The sequence below is a fragment of the Oncorhynchus gorbuscha genome, linkage group LG03 (assembly GCF_021184085.1).
Source record: "Oncorhynchus gorbuscha isolate QuinsamMale2020 ecotype Even-year linkage group LG03, OgorEven_v1.0, whole genome shotgun sequence".
Lineage (NCBI taxonomy): Eukaryota > Metazoa > Chordata > Actinopteri > Salmoniformes > Salmonidae > Oncorhynchus > Oncorhynchus gorbuscha.
In genome coordinates, this window is record NC_060175.1 from 50,390,829 (window position 1) to 50,411,428 (window position 20,600).

At 42.4% G+C, this 20,600-nt stretch overlaps 1 protein-coding gene across 1 annotated transcript; it reads left to right on the top strand.

Moving 5' to 3' along the window:
- Window positions 1–15,754: 15,754 nt before the first annotated feature.
- On the top strand, window positions 15,755–18,304 carry LOC124020702 (probable G-protein coupled receptor 173). Its single transcript, XM_046335956.1, has 2 exons — window positions 15,755–16,305; window positions 16,476–18,304. Exon 2 carries the CDS (start codon window positions 16,578–16,580, stop codon window positions 17,697–17,699), a length of 1,122 nt encoding a protein of 373 aa, XP_046191912.1. The 5' UTR covers window positions 15,755–16,305; window positions 16,476–16,577; the 3' UTR covers window positions 17,700–18,304.
- The last annotated feature ends 2,296 nt before the right edge of the window (window positions 18,305–20,600 follow it).

Here is a 20,600-nt window from a genome sequence, read left to right on the forward strand (position 1 = left end):
ACTCTGGTAATTTGATACTTGAATAACCTGAAAAAAATACATGAATGTATAGTATTCATTTTTTACATCTGTGTCCATATTGTCCATGAGTTTCTTCAAGTACAATGGTTCCCAAACGTTTTATACTTCCGTACCCCTTCAAACATTCAACCTCTAGCTGCAAACCCTTTCTAGCACCAGGGTCAGTGTGCTCTCAAATGTTGTTTTTTGCCATCATTGTAAGCCTGCCACACACACTGTACAATACATTTATTAAACATGAGAATGAGTGCTAGTTGTCGTCACAACCTGGCTCATAGGACCAGGGCACAAATAATGTTGATCTTTATTTAGAGATCTTACATAATAAACTTTATTTGTTCATCGAAAACATGTGATTAACTCACCACAGGTAATTGAGAAGGGTGTGCTGAAAGGATGCACATAACTGCAATGTTGGGTTGTATTGGAGAGAGTCTCAGTCTTAAATAATCTTCCACACACAGTCTGTGCCTGTATTTAGTTTTCATGCTAGTGAGGGCTGAGAATCCAAAGTGCATCAGTGTCTTAACAGCTGGATTTGCCAAGTTAGGATACTCTTTGCCCAGCCCAATCTAAAAATCTGGCAGTGGCTTCTGATTAAATTCAATTTTCACAGAACCACTTGTTGCACTTTCGATGAGGCTCTCTTGTTCAGATATCGGTAAGTGGACTGGAGACAGGGCATGAAAGGGATAACGAATCTAGTTGTTTATGTTATCCATTTCTGGAAAAACCTGCATAATTGCGCACCCAACTCACTCAGGTGCTTCGCTATATCACATTTAACATTGTCCGTAAGCTTGAGTTTATTTGCACACAAAAAAAATCATACAATGATGGAAAGACCTGTGTGTTGTCCTTGATAATGCAGACAGAAAAGAGCTCAATTTTGTCCCGCACATTGAATATAGTTGTGGAGAGTCACTGTAATCTTAGATTCAGATGATTCAGGTGAGAAAAAACATCACCCAGATCAGCCAGTCATGTGAGAAACTCATCATCATGCAAGCGGTCAGACAAGCGAAAATTATGTTAAGTAAAGAAACTTTTAAGCTCGTCTCTCAATTTTTTTAAACGTGTCATTACTTTGCCCCTTGATAACCAGCGCATTTCTGTATGTTGTAAAAGTGTTACATGGTCGCTGCCCATATCATTGCATAGTGCAGAAAATACAGGAGAGTTCAGTGGCCTTGCTTTAACAAAGTTAACCATTTTCACTGTAGAGTCCAAAACGTCTTTCAAGCTGTACAGCATAACTTTGGCAGCAAGAGCCTCTCGGTGGATGCTGCAGTGTACCCAAGAGCCTCTCGGTGGATGCTGCAGTGTACCCAAGAGCCTCTCGGTGGATGCTGCAGTGTACCCAAGAGCCTCTCGGTGGATGCTGCAGTGTACCCAAGTGGCGTCAGGAGCAACTGCTGGAGTGGTAACGTGTGTTACCACTCCACTATGTCTCCCTGTTATGGCTTTTGCGCCATGTCACAAATCTGTCCAGTACTTTAAAAATATCCTCTCCGGTTGTCCTGGTTTCCAATGGTTTGCAGAAGAGAATGTCTTCCTTAATTGACCTCCCATAAACGTTACGGACATATACCAGGAGCTGTGACAGGCCCGCCACGTCTGTTGATTCAACAAGCTGTGTGGTGGCATATTTCTGTTTTACCTAATGAGGAGAGAGTTAAACTTCACACACCTGTCAGAGTTATACTTAAACTACATCTGTTTGAATAATAAGCTTTGCAATAGCCTTTTTGACTTTCAATGATAAGTTATCTCCAATGAACCATTGAAAAGTACCAACGGGAAAGTACAAAGATCTTTTATAGCCAAGATACACCCCTCTCAACTTACACTGACGAACCACAGATCTTAGGAACAGTTCACAAAGGTTAAGATTTATATGAAAGATATAGCAGACAAGTTACTGCTCTGTCAACAGTTCTCATTGTTAAAGACCAGTGTCTGGTCCCCTCACTCCAAAAGGGAACCGTCTCTCCCTGATACATCATAGAACAGAACCATTAGCTCATGTTATCTGGAATGCTCTTTAGGCTTTATTACCCAAAGACATTGTAAATCTCCTCTGTCAGTGCTATCTCATAGAGGCCCGTCCTCAGTGGAACACACACACAATACTCGATTCTGTCGAATAACACAACCATTATAATGCAATACAAGCATTATAACATAATCTTGCAATTTTCCATGACAGCTGTAACACATAGAATTCACTGGCTTGTATGCGAAGCATTAACTGTTTCAAAATGATGATGGTCATTATGGCCAAACATTTATATTTTTGTTTCATCAGACCAGAGGACATTTCTCCTAAAAGTACGTTCTTTGCCCCATGTGCAGTTGCAAACCGTAGTCTGGCTTTTTTTGTGGCAGTTTTGGAGCAGTGGCTTCGTCCTTGCTGAGCAGCCTGTTGCTCTGCTCACGGCCTGGGCACATGTCCTGCTGTTGTGTTGAGGTCCTTGCCTTCAGGGGCGGGGGGGCATGGGGTGGGTAGAAGGGGCATAGGTCTGATATGGGGGGGGGGCATATATAGAGTGTGGCAAGAGTTTGGTTGGGATGGTCTTAGCTGGTTGGGGTGTGGATGGTGATACTGTGGTCTGGGTGTAGGTCCTCTTGGTGTGGGTTCTCTCAGTGCAGGTCCTTCAGTAGGGGGGTCTTGCAAGTCTGAGGGTGTCTGCTGGTCTGGACAGGGTGTCCTTTGCTCTGTTGCTCCTGTGTGTGGTGCTGGGGCTATGGTTGATTAAAAAGTGTATCCTCTTGAATGTATTTGTGCATCAGAGACTAATGTCCTGAACGTCCTCTTTCAAAAGCATGATGTTCCCTGTGAGCTGAAAGATGAAAACAGTCATATCCAATGTACACCCTTGACTTTATATGCTAAGCTAATATTTTTTCTTGGATAAAATATGGGCAAAACACACCAGGGGCATGCAGGTGGAGACAGCCAGGCAGAGGGGTGAAACCAACTAAATGCGTGTGAAAATCACATCGGATCCTAGCTCAATAGCTAGCAAGATTTTGCGCGTTACTGCTACTAAAAAATGAATGAACCCCCATCAGTTATGTTTAGTATTTACCTAGCCAATACCACCAGTAGAAAGCAAAGTTTGTTAGCAACTTGGGGAAGTAAATGCACTGTTGGGCATTGGAATAGATTAGCAGACAGGGTAAAGTCATTTATAGTCTCAAAGCTATACATAGTAATCCGTATTTTATACATTTGTTCATTTTACTGATAATAAAATGAAACAAGATTCTATCCACATCCTGTCCTGTTGTCACAACATGTTTTATGTTTCAACCAAAAACTTTTGTCTCAGGCAGTGAAAACTTGTCAATTATCATAATTTGCAAACAGGATTCTGATTTGTGCCACGTAAGTCATGAAGTAATGTAACAATGTTTACAAGAAACCTTCCATTGAAACCACAATTTAAATGATATAAGTGATTTATATTTTCAACCAAGGAAGTGGACCTACCATAGAGGCCTTCTATCTCCATGCATTAAGTGATAGACAGGCAGGGCAGTCACAGGAGGGATGTTGTTGTATACACTCAAACTCTACTCTGAGAAAATCAATGCATAATTAACTACTACTTACTTGCTCGAAGAGATAAAATGAAGTTCCTCACATGAACTCAGCTAAACTGTTTGTACTGCGTAGATCTTTTTCAGATCGGATTCACACTCCCTTGAAATGACCTAAAAGAGAACAAGCGGCTTCTGGAAATCAAGCCCATTCCCAAACACAGATGTTTACCAAAGCCTGTATCAAAGTAAGACGTTCCTTGGGCACATTGGAGCTGCATTGATACTAGACATGGCACACTGTTAGCCATATCTATACATGACACATTCAAGGATGTGATAAGGAATTCAACATAGAAAATCAGGGGAAATAGTGGGTAGGTCAATATCTATGGTTTATGATTAGAGGATGATGTAGATCCCGCCTTATGAACTTGAACCATGAAAAAACCTTCTCTCTGCATTTTGACTGCAATTATGCAAATGTTATGGTAAACAAGGCTATCTGCTGAACTTCGATTCAAATGTACAGTACCTTGGACAGCTGACTTTTCCAATAAAGGAGTCCAGAAGTCACATGATGTTAAGGTTGCCTTTACACACAAATTGGTCTTTTGACCTAGTTTGGCTGACACCTGACTCAACGTCCTCCTGAGTTCAGTCTGAAAAGGCTCCTTGATGTTTTCTGCATGATTCATCGATAATGAAGGGGGCTGTGCTTTTTACAGGTTGGTTCTTCTGTGTTTTTCTCACTCAAAACACCCACATGGACAGCCACACACCGCCCCCGAGTGTTGCCCCCCTTTCAAATCTAAACATCTAGGATTTTTAAGAGAACCAATCATCATCATCACACTTTCTGTGCAAATACTGCATTTACAACGATCTCCTGTCCAGACGAGTGTGTCACAGCTCTCCCTGTGGTGTCAGTCACGTGTGCCATGTCAGCCAGGCTACTTTTGACCAAAGATGATCTATTATACTGACAAGATAGTCCAGTGACCTTTCTAACAATGGAAATACATGTCCTCAAAGATGGAAGGCATGTGGGAGGAGGCGAGAACAGGTGGAACCATTCTAGCCATTCAGAGGGCAGATATGAGTGTGAACAATAGGCACAACTGTGATATAAAGTCGTTCTTTTTAAAGTTGTGGAAATGCCACGTGTCCACTTATATCAGTGCATTCATAACCTAACCATTACGAAACTTTTATTCAAATAAGCCTCACGTAGCAAATTAGCTATTACATTCTTTGTTGACCAAATTCGACACTCTCTCATAGACCTCCATACAAAAATTCCTCTCACTTCGTGGTCTAATTTTCGTGGACAGATTTTGGATGGAATAAACCCTCTCGCTTCACCTGTTCCTCTCGGTTTTTACCCATCACATCAGATCTTTCCACAGATACAAGTATGCTATGTAGAACAAACATGCATCTGTAATATGTTGAATTAGAAATCATGTCGGCTCTAGATGAGGTATTTCTGTCTGCAACGTTGGAGCAGTGAGTCAGGCTTTCCCCAAGAATGTACAAAGAAAAAATAAGAAAAAACATTAAATAATTGATCTATAGTCTCTCTATGTTCCATCATTTTCCTACAATTCGCTGAATGTACAGTGCACTCGGAAAGTATTCAGACCCCTTTTTCCACATTTTGTTACACTACAGCCTTACTCTAAAATGTATTAAATAAAAACATTTCATCAATCTACACACAATACCCCATAATGACAAAGCAAAAACAGGTTTCTAGAAATTCTTGCAAATGTATTAAAAAAAATTAAAAATGAAATATCTTATTTACCTAAATATTCAGACCCGTCTCTACGCGACTCGAAATTAATCTCAGGTGCATCCTGTTTCCATTGTTAATCCTTGAGATATTTCTACAACTTGATTGGAGTCCACCTCTGGTAAATTCAATTGACTGGACATGATTTGGAAAGGCACACCCCTGTCAATATAACGGGGAAGGGTGGCAAAACATTTCTGCAGCATTGAAGGTCCCCAAGAACACAGTGGCCTCCATTACTCTTAAATGGAAGAAGTTTGGAACCACCAAGACTCTTCCTAGTGCTAGCCTGCCCAGCCAAACTGAGCAATTGGGGGAGAAGGGCCTTGGTCAGGGAGGTGACCAAGAACCTGATGGTCACTCTGACAGAGCTCCAGAGTTCCTCTGTGGAGATGGGAGAACCTTCCAGAAGGACAACATCTCTGCAGCACTCCATCAATCAGGCCTTTATGGTAGAGTGGCAAGGCGGAAGCCATTGGATGGTTAGCTAGCTTATAGTATAGGGCAAGAGCAATGCATTATTGTTCGAAAATAGTTTAGTTACACGTTCATGCTGGTCAAGGTAGCATAACATTAAAGTTAGCTAGCTAGTTGGGTGTAGGTGTAACTTACGTGGAAGACCCTCTTTTCTTGTAGTTAGCTAGCAAGTTATGCAAGGCAGACACAGCAATTCTGTTGGTTGCCTTTCGGTGCATGTCTCACTCCTTTCATATCACAATGAATTGTGTTGCTGCTAGTTACATTTAAGTTGGTCGTTCGTGTATTTATGTTAATTGTCAAGCTAAAATGTCCACGGAGAGTGCAGGGGAAATGTTTGTTTGTGTTTTCTTATGTTTTTCCTTTCATCTTAGTCAATGTGAATATCATTTTGAGATGGATTTGTGAGGTTGTTCTGTCTTCACCAGCAGATTTGTACCCGCAGGAACAGCCATTTTTTTGTTTTGTGTGCAAAATCTAACTATTTTAGTGAAACCGCTCGGTATAGTGCCTAAAATGGTTTGCCTCTTTCGTGTTCACCCCCACTCAGTTATGTATATAAACCCTGGATTGCTGATGCCATGTATTGTATCAGTCCAATTCATTCCTATGGTGAATTCTACCACAGTGTTTAATTTTAATGGATTTAAAGGACAAAATTACAGGTATTTAAGTATTTTTTGTTGTAGTGGGGACAGTAAGATTATAACTTTTTTTAAAGAAACTTAGGACATGTTTTATGTTTAGCTCACATAATACAATTTAAAAGTATGCATTAAGGTGTCTGTAATAGAATAAACAAATTTTGACATAAGTGCAGTTCTATAGTTTCAAATATATTTATTACAAATGGTGGAGGGTCCCAAGATGGAGGAATAGTGTCTTCAAAACAGTCATCTAGTGCAGGAATGTAGGCTGCTGTATCGCATTGGTGAAAATCAAGACTGTTCTCAGGGCAGGTCTGCCGGTTTTGTGTCGCAGAAGTGACGTTTTGAAGCAGGTTTGGAGAATTTACACAGCATGTTAGGAGAATCAATGTGTCAGGATAGGATAATTACCGTGGCAGGTTAGGAGAATTAGGTTAAGATAAGGAAAAGGGTTAGGGTGAGCTAAAATGCTAAATTGTCCAAGGCGCGACTTTAACAAATCTAGCTGTTAAGATGGCGGTGAAGAAGATGGCTGACGTTTTACATGCCTGTAACCAATTGTGCTATTTTGTTCTTTTTTTTGCATTGTTTGTAACTTATTTTTTAAACTTATTTTTTACATAATGTTGCTGCTACTGTCTCTTATGACCGGAAATAACTTCTGGACATCAGAACTGGGATTACTCACCACAAACTGGAAGACGCTTTTTCCTTTAACGTGTTCGATGAGAGAGATATACTGCTCTCCCGAGAACAGGCCCAGATCCCCATCATGTGCTTGATGAAAAGATGGAGGAAAAGAGGTTGCAGATCGGGCTGTCTTTTGAAAATCCGTAGGTGTGCGAGTAAACTCCCAATGCCATCAATTCTACTTGCTAACACGCAATAATTGGAAAATAAATTTGATGACCTACGATTACGATTATCCTACCAACAGTACATTAAGAACTGTAATATTGTATGTTTCACCGAGTCGTGGCTGAACGCTGACACAGATAATATAGAGTTGGAGGGATTTTCAATGCACCGGCAGAACAGTCGCTCAGTCTTTGCTCTTTATCGACCCAGACGTTCGTTCTAAATGTTCCATTGCCATACTGGCTTGCTTGCTAGCTAGCCAACTACAGTTAACTTACAGTCACGTCAAAAAGCACAGCCAGAATAACATCAAAGTAGCCACATTTGCATTTGTTAATGAACCACGATTTCACCTGGCATAGAAAATATGCTCACTCGTTAGGTCACTATTATTCAGAGGAGCTAGCCAACAACACAACTAATATAATCACTTCAACCTGAAGCTGGAAACACTGCAAACTAGCTGCACTTCATTTCATTTTACCTCTTTTAAAATGTAAATTTCTATGTATATATCCATAAAAATGATGCCAGCTGATTCCTGATTTCGACTGGCTGAGAAACGCTGCCTGCATCTCGTTCCGACTCCCGACACATTCATTGCTATGGGACAGCTGGAGATTGAATTTCAATATAGAAACAATTTTATAATGTCAGAGACAGACAGCAAGCAGATCTCCGCTGTTGAAAACTAAATGTTAGTCTAAAAGAAATGTGAGATAATGATTAGATGCTTTCTATAGTGGAGATCAAATGTATAAATTGCTTGGCTGGGCTGAAGAGGCAATGGATTGCGCAGTCAGATGGAACAGAGTAAATAGGAATTTTAAAATCATAGATTTAGCTGGTGGTAACTTGTGGAATAGACAGTGGCTGGAATGTGGTTTTAACCAATCAGCATTCAGGATTATACCCACCTCTTGCATAAAAAAGGATAAAAACCGCTACAAAAATGTGGAACTTCTAGGCTTGAACGGTATGCACCTGTGTACATGGCTAACAGGACAAGAACTAGCACAGCTAACGTTAACAAGTTAGCATGAAAACTTGGTTAAAACAACCATAATACACTTCACATTATGACAAACTACATGTCGTACATTAGTTCATACATATTTCGTGACAGTTTGATCGTAATTATATCAAAAGAAAGTGACATTAACTGGGAAAAGGAGCGGGAGAAGCATTTTCAACCTACCATTAATTCCATCAGCATGAAACAGTCGGGGAAAATGGACATACCAGCTAGGGTGCAATACACGATTTCTGTCAAGTACCTCTGAATGAAAGCATCCCCAGCCGCGCCCTCAGAGCTTGCGCAGACCAGCTGGCCGGTGTGTTTACGGACATATTCAATCAATCCCTATACCAGTCTGCTGTTCCCACATGCTTCAAGAGGGCCACCATTGTTCCTGTTCCCAAGAAAGCTAAGGTAACTGAGCTAAACGACTACCGCCCCGTAGCACTCACTTCCGTCATCATGAAGTGCTTTGAGAGACTAGTCAAGGACCATATCACCTCCACCCTACCTGACACCCTAGACCCACTCCAATTTGCTTACCGCCCAAATAGGTCCACAGACGATGCAATCTCAACCACACTGCACACTGCCCTAACCCACCTGGACAAGAGGAATACCTATGTGAGAATGCTGTTCATCGACTACAGCTCGGCATTCAACACCATAGTACCCTCCAAGCTCGTCATCAAGCTCGAGACCCTGGGTCTCGACCCTGCCCTGTGCAACTGGGTACTGGACTTCCTGACGGGCCGCCCCCAGGTGGTGAGGGTAGGCAACAACATCTCCTCCCCGCTGATCCTCAACACGGGGGCCCCACAAGGGTGCGTTCTGAGCCCTCTCCTGTACTCCCTGTTCACCCACGACTGCGTGGCCACGCACGCCTCCAACTCAATCATCAAGTTTGTGGACGACACAACAGTGGTAGGCTTGATTACCAACAATGACGAGACGGCCTACAGGGAGGAGGTGAGGGCCCTCGGAGTGTGGTGTCAGGAAAATAACCTCACACTCAACGTCAACAAAACTAAGGAGATGATTGTGGACTTCAGGAAACAGCAGAGGGAACACCCCCCTATCCACATCGATGGAACAGTAGTGGAGAGGGTAGCAAGTTTTAAGTTCCTCGGCATACACATCACAGACAAACTGAATTGGTCCACTCACACTGACAGCGTCGTGAAGAAGGCGCAGCAGCGCCTCTTCAACCTCAGGAGGCTGAAGAAATTCGGCTTGTCACCAAAAGCACTCACAAACTTCTACAGATGCACAATTGAGAGCATCCTGGCGGGCTGTATCACCGCCTGGTACGACAACTGCTCCGCCCTCAACCGTAAGGCTCTCCAGAGGGTAGTGAGGTCTGCACAACGCATCACCGGGGGCAAACTACCTGCCCTCCAGGACACCTACACCACCCGATGTTACAGGAAGGCCATAAAGATCATCAAGGACATCAACCACCCGAGCCACTGCCTGTTCACCCCGCTATCATCCAGAAGACGAGGTCAGTACAGGTGCATCAAAGCTGGGACCGAGAGACTGAAAAACAGCTTCTATCTCAAGGCCATCAGACTGTTAAACAGCCACTACTAACATTGAGTGGCTGCTGCCAACACACTGTCATTGACACTGACCCAACTCCAGCCACTTTAATAATGGGAATTGATGGGAAATGATGTAAATATATCACTAGCCACTTTAAACAATGCTACCTTATATAATGTTACTTACCCTACATTATTCATCTCATATGCATACGTATATACTGTACTCTACATCATCGACTGCATCCTTATGTAATACATGTATCACTAGCCACTTTAACTATGCCACTTTGTTTACTTTGTCTACATACTCATCTCATATGTATATACTGTACTCGATACCATCTACATATATCCTTATGTACATATTCTTTATCCCCTTACACTGTGTATAAGACAGTAGTTTTGGAATTGTTAGTTAGATTACTTGTTGGTTATCACTGCATTGTCGGAACTAGAAGCACAAGGATTTCGCTACACTCGCATTAACATCTGCTAACCATGTGTATGTGACAAATAACATTTGATTTGATTTTTAAGCTGTCAATATGAATAATTGAAACTATAAGACATATTCAAACAACAACTCAGTAACATGAATTCAAAGCTTATGAAACTAATTTTGGCAAACTTAAAACAGGATATATGTTCTTACTCTGTTACACGTGCAAGGTGGGAGGTCATATAAAACACCATGGAGTCTTCAGGAGGACCATTCATTCCCTTTTGACAACCATCTACATATGAAATGCTCTGGAGAGCCCTGACTTTGGCAACCTAATTCTCTTTCGACCTAGTCGGGCACAATTGCAACACTTCACAGGTTTATCATATCAAAAGTATCTTATTTTCCACAACTTCCACATATCGACTTCTCCCACAGATACTTGACACATGTCCAAAAGCCATACAGTGAACACAATGCATCGGTGCATGGCACGAACGGTCTGTCATGGTGATTCACATTACCCAAATGCACCTGGTAGAGAGGGACTCCGTACAACAACAAAAAGAACAAACAGACTCTTTACATTCACTCCTTTCGCAACACGATTCATCCGACGTGCATCAACCACTCCAGGGATACTCTTCATTTGTGCAACAACGACTTCCCACGAGATGCCATTTATTACCCCCGTTACAGGTGCCCTACACTACAGCAACGCACGCCATGACATATTTCTAGAATCGGATGACACAACATGTGCTCTTTCTGTTCCTCCGACTAACAACAGAAATAAAAAAGGCCACTTCTCGTGGTCCTTGCAGCTTTGACTTTACCCGCCACTTCTTCCACCAGGTTGGATATCAAAATGGTTCCTCGGCCTCCTGGGTGGCACAGTGGGTCTAAGGCATTGCATCGAAGTGCTAGCTGTGCCAACAGAGACTTTGGGTTCGAGCCCAGGCTCTGTCGCAGCTGGCCGAGGCCGGGAGGTCCAAGGGGCGACGCACAATTGGCCTGGCGTCGTCCGGGTTAGGGAGGGCTTTTTCGGTAGGGATATCATTGTCTCATCGTGCACTAGCTACTCCTGTGGCGGGCCGGGCGCAGTGCACGCTGATCAGGTCGCTAGGTGCACGGTGTTTCCTCTGACACATTGGTGTCCGGGTTGGATGCGCGCTGTGTTAAGAAGCAGTGCGGCTTCGTTGGGTTGTGTTTCGGAGGACGCATGGCTTTCGACCTTCGTCTCTCCTGAGCTCTTACGGGACTTGTAGCGATGAGACAAGATAGTAACTACTAACAATTGGATACCACGAAATTGAGGAGAAAAAAGGGGTAAAAAAAATAAATAAATACATTTGGTACTTCATTCAGGTGGTCATCTTTAAAAAAACGTACTCCTACAAAATGATATGGGACTTTAGCAGAACGCAATGTTTTTTTTCCCAAAACAACTTCAAAAACAAATTATTTATCAACCCATTTAAAATTATTATCAAAAACATGCCTGATGCTTGTTGTCAGAAGCATGGTTGTTGATACATTCCCAGTGGAAATCTAATGCTCTTTAGGTCTATATGAGTAGGTCTAGTAGGCTTCAGCATGTTGCAAGAGATGTATGCCTAATTTGACCTGGGGTTTAGGCATCCTTTTTATTGGCACTTTAGGCCATATAGGCCTACCTAACTCAGTGTTTATTGGGCCCATAAAGTAACAGAACACCCTACTGTTATGAAGCATAGGCCTACATTAAGAAAAAATATTTAACAACAGTCAATAAAAGTCACATTATATAAGAACCGGCTGTTATTGCTCTATCCTAACTGCAAGCAAATAATAGCATTCCCTAATAATGACATTCCCTAAATGACACTGGCACAGTTTGAGAGCTGTCCCATAGATGTTTAGTTTGGTGAAGTTCTCTAAAGTTGAATAACATATAGCAACTTTGCATAAAATAAGTACTATACAACATGAAGAGAGGTGCATTCCATAAGCTGTGAAACGGTAAGGGCCATGCTTTCTCCTCTAACCTTTACATACACTTCCTGGTCAGTCACATAGGGTTATAGGTCACTGGTCACATGTACAGTATACAGGTAGTCTCATTGACTGTATAGGGCCTGTATAGCGCTGCTATAACATCCTATATTCTTCAGGGAAGGCTTTCCACTAGATGCTGGAACGTTGCTGCAGGGATTTTTTTTTTTTTACCTTTATTTAACCAGGCAAGTCAGTTAAGAACATATTCTTATTTTCAATGACGGCCTGGGAACAGTGGGTTAACTGCCTGTTCAGGGGCAGAACGACAGATTTGTACCTTGTCAGCTCGGGGGTTTGAACTCACAACCTTCCGGTTACTAGTCCAACGCTCTAACCACTAGGCTACGCTGCCGCTGATTTGCTTCCTTTCAGCCACAAAAGCATTAATGAGGACGGGCACTGATGTTGGGTGATAAGGCCTGGCTCGCAGTCAGCGTTCCAATTCACCCCAAAAGTGTTTGATGGGGTTTAGGTCAGGGCTCTGTGCAGGCCGGTCAAGTTCTTCCACACTGATCTCGACAAACCATATTTTTTCATTTTTTCTTAATGTACTTTTATCCTTTTTTTGTGATATACAATTGGTAGTTACTGTCTTCTCCCATCGCTGCAACTCCCCTACAGACTCGGAAGAGGTGAAGGTCGAGAGCCATGCGTCCTCCGAAACGCGACCCTACCAAGACGCACTGCTTCTTGACACACTACTCGCTTAACCCAGCCGCACCAATGTGTCGGAGAAAACACCATCCAGCTGACGACTGATGTAAGCTTGCGGGCGCCCCCGGCCCTCCACAAGGGGTCACTAGAGCACGATGGTACAAGGAAAACCCGGCCGGCCAAACCCTCCCCTAACCCGGATGACGCTGGGCCAATTGTACGCCGCCTCATGGCTCTCCCGGTCATGGCCGGCTGTGATACAGCCTGGAATCGAACCCAGGTCTAGTGATGCTTCAAGCACTGCAATCCAGTGCCTTAGACCGCTGCTCCACTCGTGAGGCCCCGACAAACCATTTCTGTATGGACCTCGCTTTGTGCAAGGTGGCATTGTCATGCTGAAACAGGAAAGGGCCTTCCCCAAACTGTTGCCACAAAGTTGGAAGCATCATGTATGCTGTAGTGTTAAGATTTCTCTTTACTGGAACTAAAGGGCCTAGCCCGAACCATGAAAACAGCCCCAGACCATTATTCCTCCTCCACCAAACTTTACAGTTGGCACTATGCTTTGGGACAGGTAGCATTCTCTTGGCATCCGCCAAACACAAATTTGTCCGTCGGACTGCCAGATGGTGAAGCGTGATTCATCACTCCAGAGAACGCAAACCCTGCTCTAGAGTCCAATGGTGGCGAGCTTTATACACCACTCCAGCCAACGCTTGGCATTGTGCATGGTAATTTTAGGCTTGTGTGCGCTTGCTCGGCTATGGAAACCCATTTCATGAAGCTCCCGACAAACAGTTCTTGTGCTGACATTGCTTCCAGGGGAAGTTTGGAAATCGGTATTGACTGTTGCAACCGTGGACAGATAATTTTTATTCGCATCAGCACGCGGCGGTCCCGTTCTGTGAGCTTGTGTGGCCTTCCACTTCACGGCTGACACGTTTTTTTGCTCCTAGACATTTCCACTTCACAATAACACCTCGATCATACCTACAGCGTCATTGCACAAAAATGGTACGCAGCATCATCTGGATAAATGTGCAACAAAAGTCCAGCGTCTACGCGTACAGTTTGACACATACTGTATGTTCGATAAATCCAACCTATGCACTCCTTTGAACGCAATGCTAGAAAGCAAACGCAGAGTTCCATTGGAAATGAATGTACTTCTGGTGTACCACAACGCAATGACGCTATCGGTGTGATCGAGGCTAGACTACACTATGCACTATTCCCCTGAAAACCGGATTAGGGGACTCTGCTCAGGCGTTTCTTTTATGCCTGCTTTGATAGGCCCCATAGCTCATAACCTAACATAAACAAGTAGCCTGCCAAGGAGATAGACCCTCAATTACCCCCCCCCCTCCCCCTCCCCCACTCCCATGAGTAGGCTGATACCCCAAACCCAACACCTCCTTTGGCTACTTTCCTTCCAGTTCTCTGCTGCCAATGACTGGAACAAATTGCACACCAGTGTTTCAACTTGCACATACTCATCTGCACATCTATCACTCCAGTGTTAATTGCTAAATTGTAATTACTTCGCCACTATGGCCTATTTACTGCCTTGCATCCTTACTTCATTTGCACACACTGTATACAGATTTTTCTATTGTGTTATTGACTGTAAATTTGTTTATCCCATGTGTAACTGCGTTGCTGTTTTTGTCACACTGCTTTGCTTTATCTTGGCCAGGTCGCAGTTGTAAATGAGAACTTGTTCTCAACTGGCCTACCTGGTTAAATAAAGGTGAACAAATATAAAAATACAGTACTGCATTTCTGTGACTCCTGCACTAAAATGCCTTACCTGCAGAGGGCAGTGGTGAATCACAGCTGTTAGATTTGTGTCATCAACTCCATTGACATAATGCATACCTTTGCCACATATCATATTGTGCCATATTATGTGCATACAGTTTGTTAAATAAGATGGATATGTCTCTAACATATCACATATAATTGGTGATAGTAATATGTGGGCTTCTGTCTTCTAGTTTTTCAAATGTTTAGGCTACAAAAATTGTTGGTAGTCTTATAGGCCTAGCCTACTTGGTAGTGCCAACTAATTATGTTGGCAAAGTTGTGTAAGCCTATCCTGCATATTGACCAGTCAAAATTGGACTGCATTTGGAAACATATGTGACTAATAAAATAGAAACAGGAATACAATCTTTCTAAGTAGACTACAATAGCCTACTGTTTGCTCCACTGGAAACAGATTCATCATCTATTCCACGTTGGTTCAATGTAATTTCATTGAAACAACGTGGAAACAACGTTGATTCAACCAGTGTGTGCCCAGTGGGCTATGTCTGTTCAGGGGATAAGAGTCATGGATCATCTGTAGTGACTTACTAAATAGTAAATGCAATCAGAAGAGTCATACACTTGGGTGAGATAGTAACTCAAACACATGGGTCAATAGAACTATATCTCTGTGACCCTTGGTAGCATTTTCATAATGCACCTGTCCTGTGTGACTGTATGACTATGAATTCACACACTTACTTACAGTATATTTTTTAAATTAGATGATGATCGTTGCATTTTAGGTTAGGTTGGTTGTATAAGACTGTGCCTTTAAAGCTGACTCAGCGTAAAAGTAACGGACACCCCCCGACCGAAACGATTGCATTTGACAAGGCTTTCTATAGGCTACATGAAAAAGCATGCCTGAGGAATGCATGAGACAGGATCCAATTATTGAATGAGTCCATGTATCGCAGAATAGTGTACACGCACAGGACAAACGTTTCCGTTTCTGATCTGAGGACGTGGATTACATCTCATCTATCTCGAGATTAGCCCCTGGCTGTTCAGTGTTTTCGGTCTCTACCTCATCCGATTCAACCTAGTTTGGCAACGTAAATAGTAGACATCTTTTCCACAAATACAAACCAACGCGTATAGTTTATATACAACTGTTCTTTAATTCTGGATCTATCCATAAACCATGCCTTCGATTGAGCGGACTGAACAGCGGTTTGGCTATAGCCTACCATGCCCTATTAATTGCGTGCTGAAGTGATGATGACGGCCTGTCCCCCGTTTTATGTTTATTTCTTCCGCAAGACGAACGAGAACCTCTGCCATCAGTGGAAATGGAGATATTTTTTTTTAATTTGTGCCCATTAAACGGATCCTTTTAAAATGGTGTGTGCGAACACTGCTATCAGCAGAAAATGGAACTACGAACATGGGTGTATTTCATATTCGAAACGGACACTTGTGAGATGAAGGATTACAAGAAAAGCAATGTAAAACGGTGACTTCATTTTTCGATGGATATCAATTGCTTTTGTTAATCAGGCTATGCTTTAAACCCAGGAGAATAATGCATTATATTCTGAATAGGTTAAAACGCAGATTCTGTTTAACCTGAGGTATTTTTGACGTAAAACGTGCATCATGTACATTTTTTTTGCAGGGCAATTTTGATCAATCATTGACACTTCGACGAGAGGAAGCAGGACAACTTGATGTGTGAATATAGAATCAACGCGGCTTTGACAATAGCCTGGTTGCATAGATGGCAAATACAAGTGAGTTTGGGGAAAGCAATCCTTCACTACAGAATTATGCTATCACCGCCTCTGCGGTGAAACTGGCCTCGCTCGGTCTGATCATTTGCATGAGCCTTGTAGGGAATGTGGCGCTGTCCCTACTGGTGCTGAAAGACAGCTCCCTTCAAAAGGCTCCGTATTATTTTCTACTTGATCTGTGCTTGGCAGATATAATACGGTCTACCGTGTGTTTCCCCTTTGTGATGATATCAATCAATAACGGTTCCACCTGGACATACAGCATTATAAGTTGTAAGATTATTGCTTTCATGTCAGTCCTTTTTTGTTTCCATGTAGCGTTTCTGCTCTTCTGCGTCAGTGTCACCAGATACATGGCGATAGCACACCACAGGTTTTATTCCAAACGAATGACATTATGGACATGTGTGGCAGTGATTTGCATGGTCTGGACCCTCTCTGTCGCTATGGCTTTCCCCCCTGTATTCGACGTTGGCACCTACAAATTCATCCATGAGGAGGAACAATGCATTTTCGAGCACCGATACGTGAAAGCAAACGATACCCTGGGCTTCATGTTGATGCTGGCTGTCATCGTGGGAACAACACACGTTGTTTACATAAAGATGCTGTGTTTCGTTTATGACCACCGCAAGATGAAACCCGCTCAGCTGGTCCCAGCTATAAGCCAAAACTGGACTTTCCACGGGCCAGGTGCAACTGGGCAGGCAGCTGCCAATTGGATTGCGGGATTTGGACGTGGCCCCACCCCACCAACATTAGTGGGCATCAGGCAAGCCTCGCATAATGGAAACAGGCGGCTGCTTGTCTTGGATGAATTTAAAATGGAGAAACGCATAGGGAAAATGTATTACATGATAACTCTGGCGTTTCTTCTCTTCTGGGCCCCGTACATAGTTGCTTGCTACCTTCGAGTTTTTGTCAAGGGAGGCACCATTCCACAGGTCTACCTGACTGCGGCGGTGTGGATGACGTTCATTCAGGCGGGGGCGAATCCCATTATTTGTTTCATATTCAACAAGGAGCTGAGGATCCGTCTCAGAGCTTGTTTCCCGTGTTGTCTCAGCACACAGACGCCTATGTCTATGGAGCCTTACTGTGTCATCTGATAGGTTCAACTGTTGTTTTAGACAAGGGAAAACAAACAGAACTGTCATGTTGGTATTAAAGCATATAGGTGATATTTCTCAATCGCTCTGCTTGCCCAATTTTTCCACATATGTTGAAGGCCACATTTTGTGATTTGCACATACAGAAAGTGTATAAAGTTGCCAATCTTGATTTCAAATACTAATAATTTAGCATATTTTATGAATCTCATTAGTATTTTCTTTGAGTATAGCCTAGGCCTATGTCAACCCTGTGAGAAAGACATATGACGTGTGTAATATTCTGTAAAGCTATTTTGTCGCTTTATTCTGAACAAACCAACAAAAAAAAGACTTTGTATCTTTCAGAAAATCGTAGAATTATTTGTGTGGAGAAAGTGTTAACTCACTTTTACAGTCATTTGCAAATACATGTTCTTCCTGGATGTTGACATAATCTGGTGATACAAATGCATCCCTTGTACATTCCCGGTAAAATAGACAAATCATTTGTTTTTCTATGGACAATGACCATGGGACTCTAAAAGAAGAGAAAGTGTCAGTGCTGCAGAGAGGTGTTTGCTTTGTTTGGACTTCTGAGTAAATAAACAACACATGAATGATGAGTACTGCTTTGATTCTGTAATACACAATAAGCAAATGGTTATTGGACAGTGTCTGTTCAGTTACAATACAAAAACCATATGGGAACATCCATTTCCAATCGTCATCCACAAACCCAATTACTTTCAGCTTACCATATTGTTTGTGTATTGTAGCCCTTCTGCACCGTAGCACAAATGATGTGGTGTATTACCCTGAAACAAGAATATGATTATACTCAAATCATGTTATTTTAGTATTACTACTTTATTCCATGCTGTAAGGCGAAATACGACCATTATTCGTATACCATAGTATTTAACTGGCCTTAGGAAGTTTGTGGTCCTGAAAAAGAAGTGCAGTAAGAGTCCAGTTTTCCTCTGATTGCACACTCAATTCTTCTGATAAGACTTTAACTAGCCAACATGTTGTTTCAAAAAATATATATTTCACCTTATTTAACCAGGTAGGCCAGTTGAGAACAAGTTCTCATTTACAACTGGCCAAGAACAACAACACAGAGTTACACATAAGCAAACGTACAGTTAACAACACAATAGAAACATCCATGTACAGTGTGTGCAAATGTAGAAGATTAGGGAGGTAAGGCAGTAAATAGGCCATAGAGGCAAAATATTTACAATTTAGCATTAACACTGGAGGGATAGATGTGCAGATGAGGATGTGCAAGTGGAGATACTGGGGTGCAAAAAGTTTAATAACAATATGGGGATGAGGTAGTTGGGTGGGCTATTTACAGATTGGCTGTGTACAGGTACAGTGACCGTTAAGCTGCTCTGACAGCTGACACTTAGTTAAAGAGAGGACATGCACCTCGCAGTATGTAAAAAAGTCAACAGTGTATTATAGTCATTATTTTGATCACTGCTCGTCTCTGTTACAGCCATGTAAATGAAAATCTGTCAGCTAATTGGAGTCCTTAATCTTTGTAGCCCGGTTCACCTCCCTATGGGGAAGTGGGATAGAGTGGGAGTTGCTTAGCTTTTGTTTCTGTGCAGAGCCATCGCAGTATACCTACAGTACACCCTCCCTCCCTGGCCTGGCCTCACTGCATTCATAACCATTACCATCACAACATGCCTGCCTCATACGGACATCTGCTCCGCTCCACTCCCAGCATGTACATACAAGGCTATCAGCAGAATCTCTGTGGCTTCTGAGATACTGAATCTTACTCACCGTTGAATTCTCTCATGAAATACCATTTCAGGTCAAACATTTTTTTTCTGCAACAGTTCTGCCCCAGTAGTACTCTCTCTGCCTCTTTGCTGTGCTCATGAAAAAATGTTGCAGAGCCTGTACACGGCCATATTGTTGACCCCACATCTGCTGCTGTTATTTACTTTTCATCCCTAGAGTAAATTAGGGTGAAATCTGTGTTATTGCATGGAGTTTATGATGCCCTTGTCTGAATATACCTACATTGAAATGGCAAGGCTCAGTGACCACATTGTATGTGCTAGTTTACTCCCAGTGAGCACCATCCATGGACTTCTAAAAGACATCATTTTGATCACTGGACTGTGGATGAGCTCCAATATTTGGGCCATTGGGAGATTGACCCGTTAAGAAGCTAATCTATATCAATACTGAGAAACGAGTTTGAAATGTAACTAGAGCTGAATAACACAGATTCCCATGAATAAATAATTAGATTAAGATGAGTCAACGAACGCTGGTCCCCTTAACCATTGGACAAATCTAATTATAGCTTTGCGCTTTGAATGAATGCACTGTAAAATGTAGCCTGACAATGAGAGATTTTCAGAGCTGTCAGACTTCCGGAGACCTGCGCTCTATTATTACAGAGAAAACTCCTTCTTTTGCTGATGTCAGAGGAGAATATAACTTTCTGTGTTAACCTTTCAATTCTCAAACTCTTTCAATTCAACTACAATGTTAGTTAAGTACGGGTCAGTTATTTCGAATATGCTTTGGGCCCAGAGGTTTTCCTGCTCACGCCACCTGACCAGTAAAAACAGTGGACCACAGAAGCATGGTATAGGGTGATGTGCGTGCCCTAGTTGCAGATAACAGAAAGGAACATGCTCCTTCAATGAAATGACCCCTTGATTGCATTTCCTTCCTGTCTCCCTAGAGATGATATTTAAGCGTAGCATTAAAGTAGAATGACTCTACGTTAACGTAGAGTGTTCATCATGACGTTGAGGAAGTCTGACCACCCATCTGTATTAAGAAACGTTCAAATACACTTGATAGAGGTACATGATTAGATACTTTTACTATTTATTTGAATTGCATTTATTCCCAAAAACAAGTCCAGTGATTGAATGGCAG

Excerpts from the sequence above, each read along its gene's own strand:
- LOC124020702 (XM_046335956.1), top strand. The coding sequence starts at position 16,578 with ATGGCAAATACAAGTGAGTTTGGGGAAAGCAATCCTTCACTACAGAAT.